General features: G+C 45.3%; 1 protein-coding gene across 5 annotated transcripts in view; it reads right to left on the bottom strand.

Moving 5' to 3' along the window:
• The window catches only part of KCNH1 (potassium voltage-gated channel subfamily H member 1), a 379,704-nt gene that overhangs the window by 150,187 nt on the left and 208,897 nt on the right, over window positions 1–20,620 (bottom strand). For all 5 annotated transcript variants that reach the window (XM_083175653.1, XM_083175649.1, XM_083175651.1 and 2 more), the window contains one exon: window positions 12,522–12,774. In XM_083175653.1, the coding sequence (XP_083031779.1) occupies window positions 12,522–12,774 (253 nt within the window). The remainder of the gene's footprint in view (window positions 1–12,521; window positions 12,775–20,620) is intronic.

Genomic DNA, 20,620 nt, shown 5'->3' with positions numbered 1-20,620 from the left:
TGATTTCATTGCCCCCGGTTCGGTCGGGCGGGAGCGTATGTCCCACTCCATTTATATAGGAATAATTTTTAATGTCTTTATGTATATATATGTAAATGTATACAGACTCCTGACTCCTAGACCTTAGCTGCCTTCTGCGCTGACAGTCATCAGGTGATCATTGCTGGTCATCCTGCACATTCTCCCCACTGCCCTTTACTGGCATCAATTCTCCAGCTCTTGGCTGCCACTACATTTACAGCATAGCTCTACTGCGAGTGATGACGCAGGCAGCCACGAGGTCTGCTGCCAGGATCACGCCCCACCCACTGGCAATCACACATCTCACACTGGATGATTGACAGTTGGGACACACAGCTTCTAGCATCTTCTCCTCTGCCCTGGTCACAAATGTATACACACTATTTCAGGCTTGCCTACCCTCCCGGAATGGCCGGGAGCCTCCCAGAAATCGGGTCCTTCTCCAGGTCCCCCGGGAAGGTGAGCAAGTCTCCCGCTTTCTAGATATAACCACCGCTCCCCCCTTGCCCGCTGGTTTAATTACCTGAAATTGCGGGTACGCAGAGAGGGGGCGGGGCTAAAATGATGCAATCGCAGCATTTCACGTCATTTAAGCCCCCCCTCTCCGCGGCCCATGAATCACAGAATTTTCTGGAATGGGGGCGGGGCCAAGTGATGTCAGCCTTGCTCCCGCCTCCCTGACATGTTGCCTCTCTGGGCTTCTCCCGAAAGTAGGCAAGTATGCACTATTTTTGACCTATACCTCAGTACACATATACTGTTTTTATTTTCCTCTAGTGTTACATCTTTATACGTACACAAGTACAATTTACCTCATAAACACTACACTAATTACAGTGTTACAAGAACATTCCACTCTGTCAGAGAAAAGGTTTCCTTGACAAGATTACACACTTGAGGAACATCATCTTGGGACTGAGCACCTACAAATTTTAGCGGTGACCTCTATTACATATATGTATTCTATACCCCATTCTGTTACGTATATTGACCAACTTGGTTCTAAATTGTATGTGACATTACTAAAATCCTTAAACTTATAAAAAAACTTGCAAAAGAATAGGCCAAAAATCCATTTTGTATGAAGCAGAAAAGTGCAATCAGATAAAATGAAATCAGCGGGAATGTTCCTGTGCTCAGAAACCTGACCACTGTGATAGATAATAGCTGCAATTGTCACAGGAGATAAAACGGTTCAGTGTTAGATCTGATCATTGCTGGAGGACTAGAATATTTTACCTTCAGGTACAATAGTCACATTGTGGACATGTTTAAAAAGTACCTGCTAGTCAAGAGTATAAGTATATAAGAAAAGACACAAACATATTATTGAGCTTACCAGCCAAAATGTTTATATGAAAATAAAACGTCTGACCAGAGGTGCTATAGTATAGTGTGTTTGAAAATGACAGGGATTGTCCCAATACATTGCAGATGCAGCCTTGAGAGTCCCCCAGTCGCCGCCCTCCACCCGCACGGCCGTTAATCCATTGGCAGCCTTGGGTACAGGGGAGAAATCATTTGAATGATTTCTCCAGCGCTCTGTGGTGTATAAGATCTGCGAGCGCCCTGTGCGGGAAGGGGGCGGGCAGCTGACATCCGCTGACGTCAGCTGCCGGCCGCCCGCACCCGCGTCACCGGGTCATTACCATGGGAATGCCCAGCCTTGGGTTACGGGGTCAATGCTGGGCGTTCCCATGGGCTGTGCCCCGTACCACACTGCTAGGTGTGAGCGGGATGGCGACGTGCAGTTCGCCATGCCTGCTTGTACCAAGTGTCTGCATATGCGCATAACTGTTCATGTGCATGCACAGATGCTAAAAATCGGTCGCCCGTGCGAACATGCGGGGGATCTATATGCCCCAACTACTAACTGGTATGGATCATTGGGTTGACCAAATTAAGGTCCGTGATCATGTTGGCTCTGTTGACATTCAGGACAAAAAAAAAGCTTCGACCTTTTGACTGTCAACCTTCCCATTGTCAACCTAATGGTTGTATCAACCTTTTGACGCTGCTGACTTTATCCATGTCAACCTTTTTCATGTGTCGACCTAAGCCCTGACAACCTTCAGTGGTCGACCCAATGCATTAATAGTGTCGCCGTATACCCTACTAACCAATCAGATTTTAACTGCATTTTTTTCATGCTGTGTGTGAAAAAAGCCAGTTCTTCATCAATATTTAAATTATCTCCAAACTTTGATAAATTTGGGCCTTTCGGGTAAATGTACTAAAGCCCCGTACACATGTACACATGGGGTGACATTTATTAGAGGTCGATGTTGGGTTTTTGGCGATTTTTATCGCAAAAACGTCAGTTTTCGCACTTTTTTCCGAATTCGCATAATTAATGAGATGCGAAAATCTGCAAAAAATGCAGGATTTGTCGCGAAATCGCACTTTCTGATTTTTTTTTAATAAGATGCAAATTTGGAAATCGCCAAAAAAATGGGCTAAACAGCAAAATAAAAATAGACCTGATCCTGACTGGCAATTTTGTCAGAAACATGGCGATTTTGTCAGAACCATGCACAGATCAGTCGTGATTGGCTGAGCTATGCGTCTCCATGGAGACACATAAGCCAAAGACGCTCTCAGCCTCTGTTGCGCTGGGACAATGCGACAGAAGCTGTTAGCTGCATCGGAGAAAGCCGGTTCAGCCCGCTGATAGTGCGGGCTGACCGGCTCTGCTGCAGAGAGACCAGCGCTGGATCCTGGATCGATAAGTATGTGGTTGTAAAAGTGAGGTGTGTGTGTGTGTGTATGTAATAAAGTTTTACTTTTCTGTGTGTGTGCTTTATTTTAACATTCTTTTTACAGGTGGACTACAAGTCCCAGTGGGCCCATTAATGCCCCGCATGCTGGGACTTGTGGTTCTCCAAGTCCCAGCATGCGAGGGAGGTCTGCTGGCACTTGTAGTTCTCCTGTGTTAAGCAATGTTAGGAATGTGAATTTAACACTATCAGGCCCCGGGCTTCAGCCCTGGATGGGTGAAGCCTGGGGGGGACCCCTTTATTGGGGGGGTCCCCACTCCTCCAGGTACCCCGTCCAAGGCTGACCAGCCACGGTGCTCATGGTACGGCCGGGGGACCTTGTGTAAAAAGTGTCCCCTGACTGTGGCATGACACTGCGGGCTGTTGGAGCCCGGTTCTGGTTTCAAAATACGGGGGACCCCCAGATTTTTTGTCCCCCGTATTTTTGGAACCAGGACCGGTCCAAGAGTCCGGGGCTGGTTTCAGAAATATGGGGGACCCCTACGCTTTTTGTCCCCCGTATTTTTGGAACCAGGTCCGGCTCAATGAGCCCGGGGCTGGTTATGTACAGGAGGGGGGACCTCACGCCAATTTTTTTTTATTTTTATCACAAAATCGCACATTTTACAAAAATCGCACCTTTTCATGACTAAAAAATCACACTTTTCATCCCGAAAATCGCCCTACATCGCACTTTCTCGCACTTTTCATGCCGGAATACACACCTAATTAAATATGCAAATTTAAAAAAACGGCGATATAGGGCGATTTGAGCAAAAATCGCATTTTGCTAAAAAAGGTAAACCCACTAAATCTCGCCCATGGTGTGAAATTGGCTAATGACTAGATCTACAAGATATTTTGACTAAGCGATTTTGTCTAAAGCCTTGGACAGAGATAAAGTGAACAAAGATAGAGTACAATCCAAACAGTCCCTAACTGTCAACATGACTGTGCTTGACAAACGACAGTTAGAAACTGTTCATTGGTACTTTAACAATGTTCACTTTATGGGTTTATTCAATACTCTGATGGTGAGTCATCAACGGCGAGAAGTGCCGATAACTCTCTGTCACAGTATTCAACTCACTCCCCTGAGGAGACGTTCACTCGCTATTTCCACCACTCCTGTTCACTGAGGCGATGTGGAAACGGCGAGTGTGGCCATTAAAACGGTGGGGCTCGCCACAAAATGTGGTGGACTCGCTGCATTTGTGGTGCACCTTGCCATTTAAAGGGATCCTCGCCATCCTCTCATGTCAAGGATTTGGCCCTTACGTTGAATATGGGGAGAGGTTTTGACCCCGAGGATTTTTTTTTTTTGCAAGGATAAGCCATCCTTGCCGTACAAACCCCCTTGCAGGCCGCATTGAATACTGCCCTATCTCTCTTCAAGGTTTGTTACACATGTCCCCGAACTGAACAAACAATGGTTGGACCAGGAAAGGGGGGGGGGGGGGCACCCATGGACTTAATGCAAATATAGTGTAGATGTATACATCTTCTGTAAATTTAATAGGGTGCGATTTTTGGTAAACGTTACCAAAAATCGCAAAAAAAATACACAAGGTTCTGACAGGAGAATTTGAAAGAACCATGAACAGATCATTGAGATCGGTGCATGGTTCTGTCTTAAAAAATTAGTAAAAGTAAAAAAATAAAAAAATGGCATGGGGTCCCCCTCCTGAGCATAACCAACCCGGGCTCAATGAACAGGTCCTGGTTTCAAAAAATCTAGGGCTAAATGAAATAGGGTCCCCCTTGATTTTTACAACCACCTGGCTCAAGGGCCAGTCCTGGTTCCCAAAATATGGGGGACAAAAGGAATAGGTGTCCCCCATATTTCAAAAACCAGCACCGGGCCCAACCAGCCAGCAGGGTAATGCCACAGCTGGGGGGAGACTTTTTATAAAAGTCCCTCAGGCCAAAGAATTCACCCCCTAACCGGTTAGCCTGGGCAGGGATTCTGGGGAAGTGGAGACCCCCCCATTGAAGGGTGCTCCCCCTTCAGAATGTACCTGCCCAGACTAAAGCCTGGGCTGTCCCCGATGCCCCTTGGGCGGTGGGCATCAGACTGATAAATGTGTAAAACTTGAAATAACTTTTGTGTATTGCTGTGGAACTATGAGTCCCAGCATGCCTGCACCGAATGCAGGGACTTGGAGAACAACAAGCTCATGCATGCGGGACATTAAAGGGCCTGCTGGAAATTATAGTTCCACACAGTGGTGTAGCTAGGTGCCATGGTGCCCGGAGCAAGGGCATGTTTTGCGCCCAACCCCCAATTTGTGGTAGACCGGGGCTCTTGCGCAGCAAATTGGGGGCATGGCTTAACATTATACCACACACCCAGGGGCAAATGCAGGATTGTGTGTGTGTGTGTGTGTCCATCATATACCGGCACTCCCGCTGCTGGTGCATCAGGGCCAGATGCACTTAAAAAATTCAAGACAGTATCCAATAGAAGAAGCCACTGTTTATTAAATAAAGCACTCTCCCTGGACCTCCAATATTCACCCACAACACACACAAAAGTACCTTTTCCCTAATGTAGCTCCTGGAGGACTTGCTCAGGGGGGGGAGGTAAACAGGTAAGTTTACTGTTGCCCGGGACGGCTGTCCCCTGTGACACTCCACCCTGTCGCTGTGCCTGCTTCTGACTGTCCAGGACTCCTGCTGCTGATTAAGTCAATACCGCCCATACCTGCCAGCTGACCCTCTCCCGCGCCGCTGCTGAAGATCAGTTGCGCAGCGAGCCCGCGAGGGGCGGTGGTACGCGTCCTCCGACCTTTTCATACCCCCACTATCCACATTGGCGTTTAGTTGATATTATATAGTGTGGCGAGCGCAGCGAGCCACCGAGCCCGAAGCGTGGCGAGCGCAGCGAGCCCCGTGAGGGGACGCGTATACCTGTGAAGATAGTGGGGGTATGAAAAGGTCAGTGGCGCCGTGCTAGGAAACAACTACCCTTTTTCGCAAAAAAAAATTGATTTTGAAAAATGCGATATTGGTGAAATGTAATAGGATGAGAGATTCATAAAGTGAGAGATTTGGTGAGAAATCTCGTTTTTTTAAAGCGGCAATCATTTACACAGCAAAATCAAACACTGGTTTTGCAGTGTAAATGATTGCCGCTTTAAAAAAACCTGGAGATTTCTTACCAAATCTCTCACTTTCTGAATCTCTCATCCTATTACATTTCACTCAAGGTGCGATTTCGGAACCTTACTAAAAATCGCATCCTATTAAATCTCACCCCATGGGCGAGATGTATCAAATGGAAAATGCGGTAAAACCCCGGTTTTACCGCATTTTCCAATGTATCAAAAATTATACCGCAGGGCAGAGTATCGCCACCTTTGGGTGGCGATACCCTATAGAAGCCTATGGGCTTCTTTTCGCCGCCCGCCGACGCAAACCCGCCGCCTCGCCGACCCCCCCTCTGGCTTACCTTCCTGAAGGGTCCTCCTGGACCCTGGAAGGTAAACCCCTCCTCCCCCTAGTGAAGCAGCCCGACATCCTTCCGGCTGCAGGGGGGAGGAGGAGGTGCCGGGGACAGCATGCTTAGCTGTCCCCGGCGTTAGGGGAGAGCGTGGCGGCAGGGAGATGACGGAGACCCCCCGCACACCAGAGTACAGGTATCGCGGGGGGCCTCCGTCACCGCACCGCGATGCCAGCCGCATATGTTAGTACATATGCGGCAGCATCGCGGCGGGGGGGTGGCGAAGGGCGGCGATGTATTTTAATACATCCCGCCCCATGTCTTGTAACTGACTGTCCCTTAGAAAAAAAAAGTCAGAGTTTAGCCGACATCCTGGATGCATTACATCCGCCCCAAAGTACCAATAAAACAGCTCCTTACAGTTTTTAATGACAGATAGAAGCCATACTTGCCTACTTTTGAAAACTAGATTCAGGGAGATTATAGTTGGTGATAGAATTTTACACAGCGCCCCATTGAGGGGTGTGCCATGCTCCTCCCAAAGGGCGTGTCTAGTTCCATATATATGGAGAGATTGTGAAATGAGATTGTGAAAGTGGCACCTAGTAGCGTGGGTGTGTACTGCTACATCTGAAAGGAATCTTTGAAAATGACTGATATCCAAATGTAGATGCGATAACAAGATTATGCGGTGGAGTGATTGCAGATGAACCGTTATTGATAGTGAATGATTTGGTTATACTGTATTAATGAGCCTGCAGTTAATTAACATATGGAGTATGACAGACGAGAGACGGGTCCTATCCAGCTAGGAATTGAGCAAGGTTTGTTATTTGGAGTGAGCCATGAACAGATTCCAGCACCAGAAGCATTAATGCCATATATAGTAACTGTCTTAATGTATTTCACAAGAGATACAGGCTGGCTAATTAATACAGCCTTCGGATCTCAGACGCCACAGTCATCTAGTGCACCACTTAGCTCTGGACGGACTCCAGCACAAGCATTTTATAAATCAGCCTGATATGTTAAAACAAGTGGATTTGTTTGAAACCCGACGAGCTTTCAAACAAGATCAATTTAGCTCAATCACATTATCCCATCCACTCAGCAGCTTTACATTATGGGAGAGCACCCCCGCACTGACAATACAGCCTAGGTATGCTCGTCCTTGACATTGTTCGTGTAGCTCAGTGGTACTTTAATGCTGAATTGGCACCTTGAGTGTACCAGGAAATATACCAGCTCTACTGCATGTATTGTACTGCACAGCTATGCTCTCATGTGGAGGGACTCGCATTCCTCTCTTCATGTGGTATGCGCCACAGAATAGGCAGGAAAAAGTCATTTACATACAGGAAAAATAGAGTAGCTCGCTATTTTTGGATAAACCCAAATGGGATGCACTTAAAATCCCGGCGGTCGGGATCCCGGCGTTCAGAATCCCGACCGCCGAAATCCCAACACATTCTCCCTCCGTGGGTGTCCACGACACCCCTGGAGGGAGAATAAATTAGTGTGCCGAGCGTAGAGAGGCACCGGGCCTGCTGCGTGGCGAGCGCAGCGAGCCCGCAAGGGGGGGCGATCCACGTCCCCCCCTTGTCGGCATTTCGGCTGTCGGGATTCCGGCGTCGGGATTCTGAACGCCGGGATCCCGAACGCCGGGATTCAGTACTGAATCCACCCAAATAGTGGAAACATTACAGATGGGCAGTTCACAAAAACTGACTATGCAATGCATGCCCACATACATAATGAGCCCCAATGTATCTGAATGGGGTAAGCACAAATTCTGTTTACAAAGTATTAAAATAGTACCAGATTTACAATGGGGTAGATGCATAGCTGCCTACCCTCCTGCACTCTACAGGAGACTCCCTGTAATAACAGCCATCTCCCTCTCCCTCATCAGTCACCTACTGTAGCCCGCATTACACTGTTACATTTTTTTAGGAAAAAAGAATAAGAGATAGATACATTTACATAGAATCATCAGCACTAGGATGGCCAATCCCGGGATCGGGATCGGCGGGCTCACGGGATTTGGCCTCAAAAAGTCTGGGATTGAAATCCCGGGATTGGAGTATCCAATCCCGGGATTTCGGGATTAGACTGTGCATGCGCAGTCTAATGCCGGGCAGCGTCTGTGCACCCGCTCAGATGCTGCCCGGCTGTTCCCAAATCCCGACCCCGGCGTGCGGCCTGTGTAGCGTGACAGTAGAGGTCACGCTGCGCAGGCCACACCGTCATCACTCGCCGCCCACTCTTCTCCGCCCGCCTGCCTACCTCTTCTCCGCCCGCCCGCCTGCCTCTTCTTCTCCTCCGCCCACCTGCCTGCTGTCTGCTGAGGAGGTGCACTTGCCGGGAGGCACCGTGCACCTCTAAACCCACTACGGGCCACCCCCCACTCGTTAATGTACAGTAAGTAAATGTGCGGGTCGGCCGGTGTGGGGATTTCTATGGGAGCAATGCTATGGGAGCAATTAGGGATGCCAAAATGCCCCGGGATTGGCATCCCTAATCAGCACCATTTCCCAGCACTTTAGCAAGTATACTGTAGTAGCTCTTACTAACTGCTTTGGGGCTCATCTACATTTGTATGTAAGTAATTTTACAAGACTCCTCTCAGATGTAGCAGTACACACCCACGCTTCTAGGTGCCACGTTCACAATCTCTTTTCACAATCCCTCCATATATGGAACTAGACACGCCCTTTGGGTGGAGCATGACACGGCCCCTCAATGGGGTGCTGCGCAAAGTTCTATTACCAACTATAATCTCTCTGAGAGTTTTCAAAAGTAGGCAAGTATGGGTAGATGGGACTACAGCCCCATGCCTCTAAATAATAATAGGCCCATCATTACGACAGCATGATGGTTAAAATTGTATTTATATTTTCCTCACTTAATTATACAAATGATGCTGGTCATTATGTGCATGACAGACCAGCAGGTGGCGATGGCCTGGCGGATCCACTGACAACGAGCAAGTACTATCGGAGTGGTGGTTTGGGGGAAAACAAAACACGTTGTTTCCCCAAGCACACTGAGTGATACCAGTAACCAGATTTTAAAACCACATGGTATTAGAATTCAGAGATCTTGGTTACATATATTTGCAAACAAATGGGTAAGGCCCCCAAGCCATCCGTCAAGGCTTCTCTGAGTATTGGGTGTTCGTATTGCTATATTTAGGTGCAGCACGTGTTAAGAAATGTTAGTGTTAAGAAAATAGAGCTATGTACAAAAATATGATGCAAATGTAATGAATGTAATTAAAATAATAGTATTAGTGAAGAGAACAGAGGGCCTTATTCTGATCGGTGCGGCCCGATCAGAAATATGCGGTGATGTCCGTCTTGGCGAATCCCCGCCTTCCATACGGATCGCCACCTCCGTCCGTATGCGGATATGTGGCGGTCTGCATGAATGTGGACGGGGATACGCCTCCTCCATGGTGGGAGCAGCCCCTGCATTCGATGGTCGCCGAACATCGAATGCAGGGCCGCACGCTCCACCAGGTCCCGCAACACAAGACCACACGGACACTTGTCCGTGTGAAATCTTGTATGGGGGCGGGCAGCTGACATCCGGCGATGTCAGATGCCCGCCCCGTACCCACGCGTCACGGCCTCATTACCATGCATACGCCCCGCGTTTGCATGGGAACGCCCATGAAACGCGGGGCGTATGCATAGGGTAATGAGGATAAGTAGCCCCTCACGCCCCTCGTGCGGCGTATAAAGAATCCATGCGGCGAAATCGCCTGCACATGCGCAGAGTGACCTCTGCACATGCGCAGACGATAAACATCGGCGGCCCGTACGCAAGCGGGAATATCCGCACCGATCAGAATAAGGCCCAGAGAGAGAAAAGTGTTAAATAGAATTTAATAGTGTGCCACCTCAGAGACACCTAGCCACAGCAATCCAGGGGCACCCAAATTACCCCAGTGTGAGTCCTATAATTAACTAGTAAAGAGCCACTTGATAATGGCTCTTACTTAAATATACCTTAATTAAGAGCTGCCAACCTGGAGCAACCCCATAATTCTCCATGTGATATGTCAGGACCAACACCTCCTCCTAATGCTAGCTCCCTTATACTGTACCTCTCACAACAGCCATATATATACTGGCAGATGCTCAATCAGTTTACTGAAATCACTCAAGTGTGTGAAAGGGAGGGGTGATACTGAGCGTCTGCCAGTATATATAACCATGGGGAGGGGGGCACCTTAAACATACTTGGCAGGGGGACATCTAATGTAGAATGCCACCAATGTACAGTACATGTTGTTTAATAAAAACATAATTATAAGGAAAAAGGGTGAAATGTGGTCTTGAATATAACCAGCCACAGAACCTGTGTAAATCATAGATGTCTCAGATTCACAGGATATACCAAGCCTATGTAGCGGGAGCACCCGCCCATACAGCAAAAGCCACACCTCCTCTGCTTATCTCAATAGGCCAGTGATCATTTTCAGCTCCAAGCCCATGTGGCCCTTACTCCCTGTATTAAAGATATACATTTTTATTATATAAATTGCAAATAGAACAAGAAGGATACTATTGAAAAATTGAAAATAACCAATAAGATGTATTTTATTAGATACACTCTGCTAGAGACTGTATCCTAATGCATATGCAAGAGCACAATTAAGCGAGCAAGCCTCGTATACAGTCTCTTGCAGTGGTCAAAGTGGGAATTTAGAAGTGAAGGTATGGAGAATATTGGGGGCTCAGGCCGTGGGCCTGCCTAACTATTGACAGTGACCTGATCCCATAGCCATATTAAGAGGGAATGGCAAGGGATACTGTAGGGACACTGAACCTCGGTACAGGGATACTGTACCTTGGGCCCCCTCTGTCAGGGGGCCCCAAAGGCCAATGACATCACTAGCACTCCTGATTCCTGTCCTAGTTTATAAGTAGTACAGAGGCTTCTGCTATTCTTGCAAGAGACAAGTATCTTTTACAGCAGATTTTACTGTTCTATGTATATTTTAAGGTTGTTTAAATTGTCTTTGTTCCAGTACAAGAAACAAATGGTATAAAATAATTGTTTCTCAATTAGATGGAGCTACTGTATATATAGTAGCCAGGCATTATTACACTATTTATATAGATATGTCTGAAGTACATATCTAGCTGAACTCTATTTGGTAGCACCACCAACCTAGTACCCAGCCATATATATAAGGCAAAAAGGTCACATGTTGTTATTTTTATACTAAATTCTGCTTTAATTACCACTCGATTGTGCCTGTGACAATACCACCACATACAGTAGTAAAAATTATTACACTGTTATTAGCTTAAGTCTAAACACAATCCATACCTCCCAACATGACCCATTCCAGGAGGGAGAGAATATCCTCTACCTGGACTTCCCTCTTAATTTATAACTGCCATCATCAGTGTTTAAATTAGTTTATTATAAACTACTTAGTTCAACACAGGTGATGCCAATCATACTGTATATTAAAATTAAAAGGGAAGTCCAAATAGAGGGCATTAAGTCCCTCCTGGAACTAGTCATGTTGGGCGATACAGTACCCACAATCTAATGTACACCCCCTTTTGCCTGAACCCCCGTCTTAAGTGTCCTGAGCCCCTCAAGCCTCAATCCGGCCCTGCCTAATACCAAGGGTCAATTACCAGGCGCACAGGGTCTCTGCCCAACTAACATGCGGCACCCATGTAGATTATAGGGTTAGTTTGCCCTAATATAATCTGTATACCAAATATGCTCAGATGTGTTGTATGTAAATCCTGCCATAGCATAGTACGAAGCCACCCATATACATTATAATGAGATGGGACTGGTCATAAGTGGCACTGTGTACATACGTAAATAATATTCTTTGCTTGGGGTATACCAAGCACCAGGCAGTGAATGTAGCCTTTTGGGGAACTAGGGTATGTGAATACTTATTCAAACTAGAGAAGGCAAGTATATAGACCAGTGATGCTAACCTTGACAGTCCAGCTGTTGTTGAACTACACATCCCAGCATGCCCTGCATCAGTTTTAGCATGGACAAATATTAAAACCATAGCAGGGCATACTGGGATGTGTAGTTCAACCACAGCTGGAGTGTCAAGGTTAGCCATCACTGATATAAACAGCTATAAAGTGCCTACATAATTCGGACTATTATGGACTTGTCACACTCTCTATTGTATAACCGTATAACTATAAGTACTCTGTGGCTAATTGCTCTCTTGCCCGTCTTACTAGCCCTTCCCTGTGTGATTAAACATTCTAAAGAAAGGGTGAAACAACCACGAGACTTACCCAAAATAGCAACTACTTCATCATCCTGGATAACTTCCAAAGAGCCAGACACGACAAAGCAGAGTGTGTCTATACTCTCCCCTGCATGGTATATTAAATCCCCTGGCGCACAGTGCACAGTCTGGAACTCCATGGCGAGTGCCCTCAGACAACCATCACTAGCTAAGCGGAATGCCGGGTGCTCCTTGAAAACTTTGCGGTTAAGGTGAACACAGATATCCGCTCGCATGTCTTTAGGACAGATCTGCAGAACCTGAAAGAGGGGAAAAATGGTCGTATAAGTGTATGCAACCAAGGTGTGTTAGCTTCTCATCAGGCAAGCATTCTTAATAAGGCCATGTACTTTTTAAATTATAACGTGCTGTATTTTGCAGTATTTTTTTTCTGTGGGATAGGAGCTAAATCTGCAAAAAAAAAAAAAACTTTTTTCTGTGGGGAAATGTTTACAATACTCCAGGTTCATTATAATATAAAATGTCATTGTCAATTTAGTGATGATTGCCCTTCAACTGATTATGAAGAACAATATATAAATAAAAGTACATGGGTGAGATGTATTAAACCTCGGAGAGAAACTGAAGTAACCACCACTTATTAAAGGGTATATTAAAAAATAAAAAAATTGTCAACCAAAAAAAAATGAACACTGAAAACTAGGAGTAAAGAAATAAATTTGACCCCACAACATTTTCACATATTAAAATAGATATACAGTAAATGTCTGTAGCAATAAGTAATCTTATGATTGTATCCTAGCTAGACAGAAACATACGGTAATTACTTAGGTTGAAATATGAATAGAAATGTGCCAGTTGTAGATGTACTTTATAGCCTTCAGGGTGTAGAGTTTCTCTTGTTTAGTAGTTAAGAGTTTTTCTTGTTTACTGTAGTTATGAAAAACTTTTTTCATCAACAAACTGCCTTTGGGCTCAAGCATGTGAAGCAAGTAAATACATTTATTAGTATTATGCAATGCTACGTTCTGAGACTCTGTGATTTTATAGTACAAATAATGATAAAGGCTGCCTGGAGCTGGCAGTGCACTAGGAGCTGGCAGCTGGGTTTTGGAAATACTTACATATAGTTACATAGTTACATACAGTAAAAGTTTAGGTTGAAAAAAGACTTACGTCCATCAAGTTCAACTTTTAAGTACCGGTTACATCCCTGGAGGTTTTTATCTAATAATTGATTGTCTAGCCTTAATTTTAATGACGTTATTGTATCTCCCAACACCACCACTCACGGAAGAGAGTTCCATAACTTTTTTAACCTTCCAACTGTTCTAAACCTTCTCTACTTCAGTCTTATTGCATGCCCCCGTGTCCTAGTAAGTGATTTCAAAGTACTGTAAATAGGCTGTCTGACAGATCATTGTAATTGTCCTTAATACTGTATATTTGTACATGTTATTCATGTCACCCCTTAGGCGTCTCATTTTAGCATGAAAATTTTCAATTTGGCTAGTCTGTCCTCGTAGCCTAAGGTCTCCATACCTTATTAGTTTGGTTGCCCTTCTCTGGACTTTTTCCAGTTCTACAATGTCCTTTTTGTAGGGTACAGTCCAGAATTGCACTCCAAATTCTAGATGAGGTCTAACAAGTGCCCTGTACAATGGTAAGATTACAATGAGGTCCCTAGATTCCATGTCCCTTTTTATACAGCTTTATTTGCTGCTACCTGACACTGAGCAGTGCACTCCAGTTTATTGTCAATCTGGACTCTTAGCACTATTGCAAGGCAGCCCCCACTGCTGCTTGGAGGAGTGAGCTGCAGCAGGGTCTGTTTGGGCGCCGGGTTCCAGCACCCGCCCGGCTCACTGACAACAAAGTTTGTTTTTTAAAATAATACAGTCACATAGGCGTGCCGGGGGTGCACCGGCACCTCCTAATGACTGGCTGCCGCACAACTCTCTGACTGACAGTTCCATGCCGCTGCTGCGGCGCGGCTAAATGGCCGAGGACCGAGTTGGGTTGGTTGCCTTCCCCCTCCCTCCACCAGCGTAGTCGTAGTAAGGCAACATAACAAGCATAGTCAGCATACTGTAAAGTAACAAATAAAGCTGCTGGCATCCACAGGGTCGGGTACGCTGGCAGACACCGGAAAAGCATCGGAGGACGCACTTCACCTACTGCGCCGTGAACCGCCAGATCTCCAACCCTGGCGGACGCTGGCAGAGAAGCGCTCCATGTTGGTTGAACGCGCGAGTGTCTTATACACACAAGTGTAGTATAAAGTAACGAGTTAAGGTGACCACGTCCACAGGGTTGGTTGCGCTGGCAGATGCCGGAACAGCATCGGAGGATGCACTTCACATACAGCGCCGGGAATCACCAGATCTCCAACCCTGGTGGATGCCGGTAGAGAGGCACTCAGTTGAACGCGCGAGCGTCTCATACGCACGAGCGTCCCAGACACTCTGTGGACGTAAACCCTGCCCATCTCCGCTTCAGTGAAACGGACAGGGTTAGGGGGTGTGGTGCACGTGTGTCTTGTGCACAAACATTGAAGCATTTTCCAGTGCTCCATGTCAAATTCTGGCAATTGTCTCCATTTCGAACCCTCACTATTAACATGAGCCTGAAGCGTGGCGAGCGCAGTGAGCCCCGCGCATTACACGTCCTCCCGACCTGTTCATACCTCCACTATCCACATCGATGTGGAGCTGATCTTATAAAGTGTGGCGATTGCAGAGTGCCATCGAGTCCGAAGCCTGGCGAGCGCCCATGAGGGGATGCGGAAAACGAGCCTGGAGCGGGGCGAGCACAGTGAGCCCCGCAAGGACGTGGATAGTGGCAGTATGTACAGGTCAGCAGTACCCCTGCGCTCGACACACTTTGGGCTGATGTGGATAGTGGGGGTGTTTAAAGGGGTGCCGGACTGGGTCCCGACAGTCGGGATCCCTACAGTCATTTACCTGAAGTCGGGATCCTGACTGTCAAAATGCCGACAGCTGGGTGCCCGATGGCCACCCGCTATTTTCCCTCGTGGGGGTTGCTGCGCAGCGTAGCGTAGCTTCAGAAGCCAGGACCTCTTTGGTTCCTTAGGTGCCCATACACGTACCAATTATCCGGTACTTTTTGTGCTAAAATAGCATCACATCCCATGCACAACAAATGCACAATGATGCTATTTTAGCACAAAAAGTACTGGGTAATTGGTACGTGTATGGGCACCTTTAGGACTAAGACACTGTGGACTGTTTTCTGGACCTGTACCTGATTATCTGCCTAGCTGTTTGGTGATATCCGGACTCACCTTCAGTTTCCATGCGCATTTGAGGGCTGGGGTCATTCCTTGTTCCTCCATCAGAAAGGGTAACAGGCCATTTACATCCATTTGTTGTCACTTTGCATGTGTGTATGTTGGTTTTATCATAATAAATTACTGTATTACACTATATGCCACCACCTCTGTTTTTTTGGGAACCACCACCCCACAATGAGAGGGTGACCAGGAGGAGAGGAGGGATTTCGAATCCATACACTTAAAATAGGAAATCTAAGTTTGAGGCGGAGAAGAGGACCGTGACCCTGGGAAAAGGGGCGTACGGTATTTTATTTACACATATGACTATCTATACATCTATTCGGAGAAGAGGATCCTAAATCTATCTAGAGGGACGTATTCTTCCTATTCCTGGTGCCAGTGGAGGGGACTTTCTACCTTTCTTTCTCTTGTGAGTCCCCCCTTTATGGCAGCCCTGGCAGAGACTTGGCGTGTACAGCAGACAAAATGTAAATTCTGTTTATGGAAATTATTGGATCATGAACCAGACATGCATTAGGTTTCAAATACACACCAAGGCTATTACTAAATATTTCAACACCTGGAAAGATAGGAAAGACATTTCCTATGCATTATACAGTATTTATTCATGCAATGTATGCCCCTTCTCTTGTCTCCATGTTGGTTGACATCATTACAATCACCCTGTTCCCCAAACCCGCTCACCTCACCTACATATCATTCATCCACAGACCTTGTTCAGTCTCATCATCTATTACGTAAACAAATTGCCAGAATACACCGCTTTCTCACTCAGGAAATGATTCACTCTCCAGATATCTCCCATCTTATCTTCCAGAACTCTTGCTGGTCTTTGTGCATTTGTCTTTCTACTTAATCCATCCTAAATACCCTGGCAGAACAAATCTTCCACTCTAGCTGCTCCATACACTGTACACCACTCTAAAAATATACCTACATTGTCTGCCCATTATTTCCAAAATTATATACACTCTCATCATTCCTACTACTACCCTTCATATTTCTGTGACCTGATAAAGAGATATAATGACACTGACAGTATTTGAATTGTCGTTGGCCTCTGCCTCTTCTTCAGTATGATAACCACCTCTCCCAAATCCAAGATGTCTCTCGTGCTGCTCACCACTCATGGAACCATACCCTGCTTAACCAAATCTGCCCCCAACATTCAGTCTTTCAAGCACTCTTTGAAAACCAATTCTTCATGTCAGACTTTCCTACTACCACCTGTTACTACTCCTGTGTATGTTATTACAGCTACAATATACTCCTATGTGAATTCTTAGTCCTTCCACTACACCTGTCAAACCGTAACGTATGTGTCCTAAGGCGAGCTAAGGGAAGACAGAAATCCATTGTCTCAACATTATTGTATCCCTCTAGATTGTAGCAAATAGGGCCCTTACTACCCTGTTTCTCAAGCATCCTTACGTTCTACTAAGGGCCTTCTAAGTTCTACATTGGACAGTGTCAGCTAAATATAGACTGAATGGCCATTTCTATAATCCACTAGACTAGAGGAAAGGGTGGACATCCAGGCTGCCTGTACACTATATACACCTTTGTGCACCAAGAGTATCCGCGCCCCATTTTATATTACTCAAGGCCCAAAGCATATTCATAAAAGACCCCAACTGTTTTAGCTAGCAAGCTGGGGTATGTGATTAAAGTCTTAAATTGCTTTTCCAGGCTTCACATATGTTCAGAAGAGGAGAATGCTGGCCATAGTGACCGCACAACTTGCCTTGTTCTGAGGCTAAAACATTTAACCTACAGTAGCTCAAACTACATAATTATTATTGTTTATTGAGTCTGAAGGTCAGTTGTCCTGTTGTGGCTTTGTGTAACAGAAACGCAAACATTCTTTGGAACTGTTAACAAAACTTTATACTTTACAGTATATTCGGGAGAGACATCATTCTCTGCTGAGACCAATAACTTACGTGGAATGATTGAAACGTCTGACAGCAAATAGCTTGAGGAATATAAATAACAGAGGCCTTTCTAAGAATAATTAATATTACAGCAAGCCATAATCCAAATGAATTATTTATCCATTAAGAGTCACAGATAGAGTGACATATTTCCGGAGTCACTCTATGTAATGCAGTTATCCCAGGGGTTGGTACTAATGTGGTTATCAAAGGAGCAATCAATAAACTACCTCCCCTGGAGAGGAAATATTATTGATTGCCTAATGTATTACTCTTATAAATAAATAAATAAAATATTGGATTCCTGGAAGAAGGGGATCATCTGAATAAATGGTAGGAACACCTCTCGCCTTAGCAAGTGATAAACATGTATCCTGAAGGCAATTTACCGATACAGGCACGTTACTTCCCATTCAAGAAGCAAACTCATTATTCAAGTCATTGGCATGAAAACATCCAGTGCACACCTATCTACGTTCTGTGCGCTTCATACAAAACAAGCAGCAATTTGATACATTAAGTGCTTTATTCAGCTGTGCATGACTAGTAAAGTGGAGACAGTCCGCTGCTGGCGCAGAACTAGAGAAATGCCCAACACCCACCGGCTGTACACTGTAGTATTTAAGGGAAGCAATAATACATACAGGAAATGAGCAAGGGGTGTGCGCTTCTTCTCACATTCTTACAGTAACTGAAATAAGTCTACAAATGGAAGAAGCCATATTCTCAAGGAAGCCACTTGTTTATGAATAACTACTTCCATTAATGAGTGGGCATAAAAGGTTAATGTTCCAAAGGGTAGTCTTTTAATAGATCCCTGCTCTTTTGTTTTACATTATTCTATTTTCATTGAATAATTTATGCTGAGTGCCATATATATATATATATATATATAAATATATTATATATATATATATAGCCCTCTGACAAAGTCGATGACGAAACGCGTTGGTGCGTGGCCTAGCGACGTCAGTAAAATGAAGGAGTCCATGGTGTAAGCAGCACCAAGGATTGCAAGGTGCCGGGCACCGATCTATGCTGTTTTGACTGCAGTACCCTATACCGCCTGTCTTGGTACGTGACCCTACCCCTATCTGTGTTTGTGCATCAATAAACTGTTTTACAATCTTTTATCTACACTATGGAGCGCCTGTTCTTATTACACCTTTAGATATATATATATATATATATATATATATATATACATAGGGTGAGATTTAATAGGATGAGAGATTCAGAAAGTGAGAGATTTGGTAAGAAATCTCCAGTTTTTTTAAAGCGGCAATCATTTACACTGCAAAATGAAACTGGTTTTGCAGTGTAAATGATTGCCTCTTTAAAAAATTTATTACCAAATCTCTCACTTTCTGAATCTCTCATCCTATTAAATCTCACCCTTACATACATACAGTACATACAGATAGGGCAGCACCCACATACAGAAAGCCGGACCATGATGTGAATAAAACATCTAAACATTGCATTTACCCATTGTGTTATTAGTTGTGATTGCCTAGTGCCGCCAATGTGGACTCGTGGAGATATATGTATACAAATATGGGGTGCCGTAAGCATCCCAGTGGTCAACATGATGCAGTTCAGTATCCCGATGCCAGCATCACTACCTTCAAAAGGTTCCGGTGCCGGAACTTCAAAAAGATAAGGATACCGATGCAGGAATACCATCTGGGATCCTGATCAGTGAGTATGTGAGGCAGGATAGGGTCAAGTTGGTGATGGGGGTTTAAGCATTAGTGGGGGGACATAGGGTTACGCTGCGGAGAGGGGAAGGATAGGGTTAGGCACTTAAATGGGAGGTTTAGACTGTAGCATGGGGGTTAGATTTAGCCACTAGTTGGAGGAATTAGGGTTAGGCTGCATAGAGGGAAGGTTAGAGTTTGGCTGTGGGTTGGGGGGTTAGGTTTAGATGGTAGAATGTGTGGGGGTTAGGGTCTGCGGTGGTGGTGGTAGGGACTTTGGTGGTGGTGGTGGTGGTGGTGGTGGTGGGGGTAATGGTTAGGCTGCTATGGGTTAGGGGTAAGAGGGGAGAGTTAGATCCATTACAGAGACTCTGTCGGGATTATTATTGGGATGCTTATGTCATCACCCTGAGCGCTGGAATTGCGTATGTATCCCATTATTGATGTAGTCCAGGCTTAGAAGGCAAGAGGATGAAACGAGTTGAGAACTTTTCAATGTTCAAGGAATAGTGGCACATTTTAGGATAAGCCTTAATATTTTTTAACATTTTATGGGCATTTTATAGTGTCATCAAATATATGAATTAAAATTTGCGCAGTTTTGCACTATGTTTCTATGTTTCCTCCTTATTATATTAATGGTGAAACTGGGTCTAAGGAAAAGGATAACCTGTAAAAGGATACCCCCCTGTTAAGACTTAGATACTACTGCCACCACATTGGGGTCAATTAATATGCATTACAAGTGGTTGGAGAACCACTTATAATGGTATTCTCACACATACTGGGGTGATTACTATTGGTGATGGGATAAACCAAGCAAAGGTTAATACATTAGGAGGTGAAGTTTGCATTTGCAAGATAAAATGTTTTACCTGCCTGTTGGAAATGCTGTGTCTCCCTGCAGGCTGGTGGCCCGTCTGGTTCTGGCCAAATCATTGCATTGCAAGCCTTTCTTTTAAAGATGAGACAGGAGTGTGGTTTGCCTGTCAATCTGGGACAGGGAGGCGGAATCTGAGGTATTTACGGCCTCTGAAAAGTTACTGTTTTGCAGTCATCCAAATAAATAAAACAGTGGTGAAGGTGTCCAGGAGTGTGTGTGCTCTCTCTCTCTCTCTCACACACACACACACACACACACACACACACACACACACACACACACACACACACTCAGATACTATCTGTTATCTTC

This window comes from Crinia signifera, chromosome 3, assembly GCF_055691185.1.
Source record: "Crinia signifera chromosome 3, ASM5569118v1, whole genome shotgun sequence".
Taxonomy (NCBI): Eukaryota; Metazoa; Chordata; class Amphibia; order Anura; family Myobatrachidae; genus Crinia; species Crinia signifera.
Note: the sequence above shows the minus strand (reverse complement) of the source record. Positions and strands in the feature narration are given on the sequence as shown.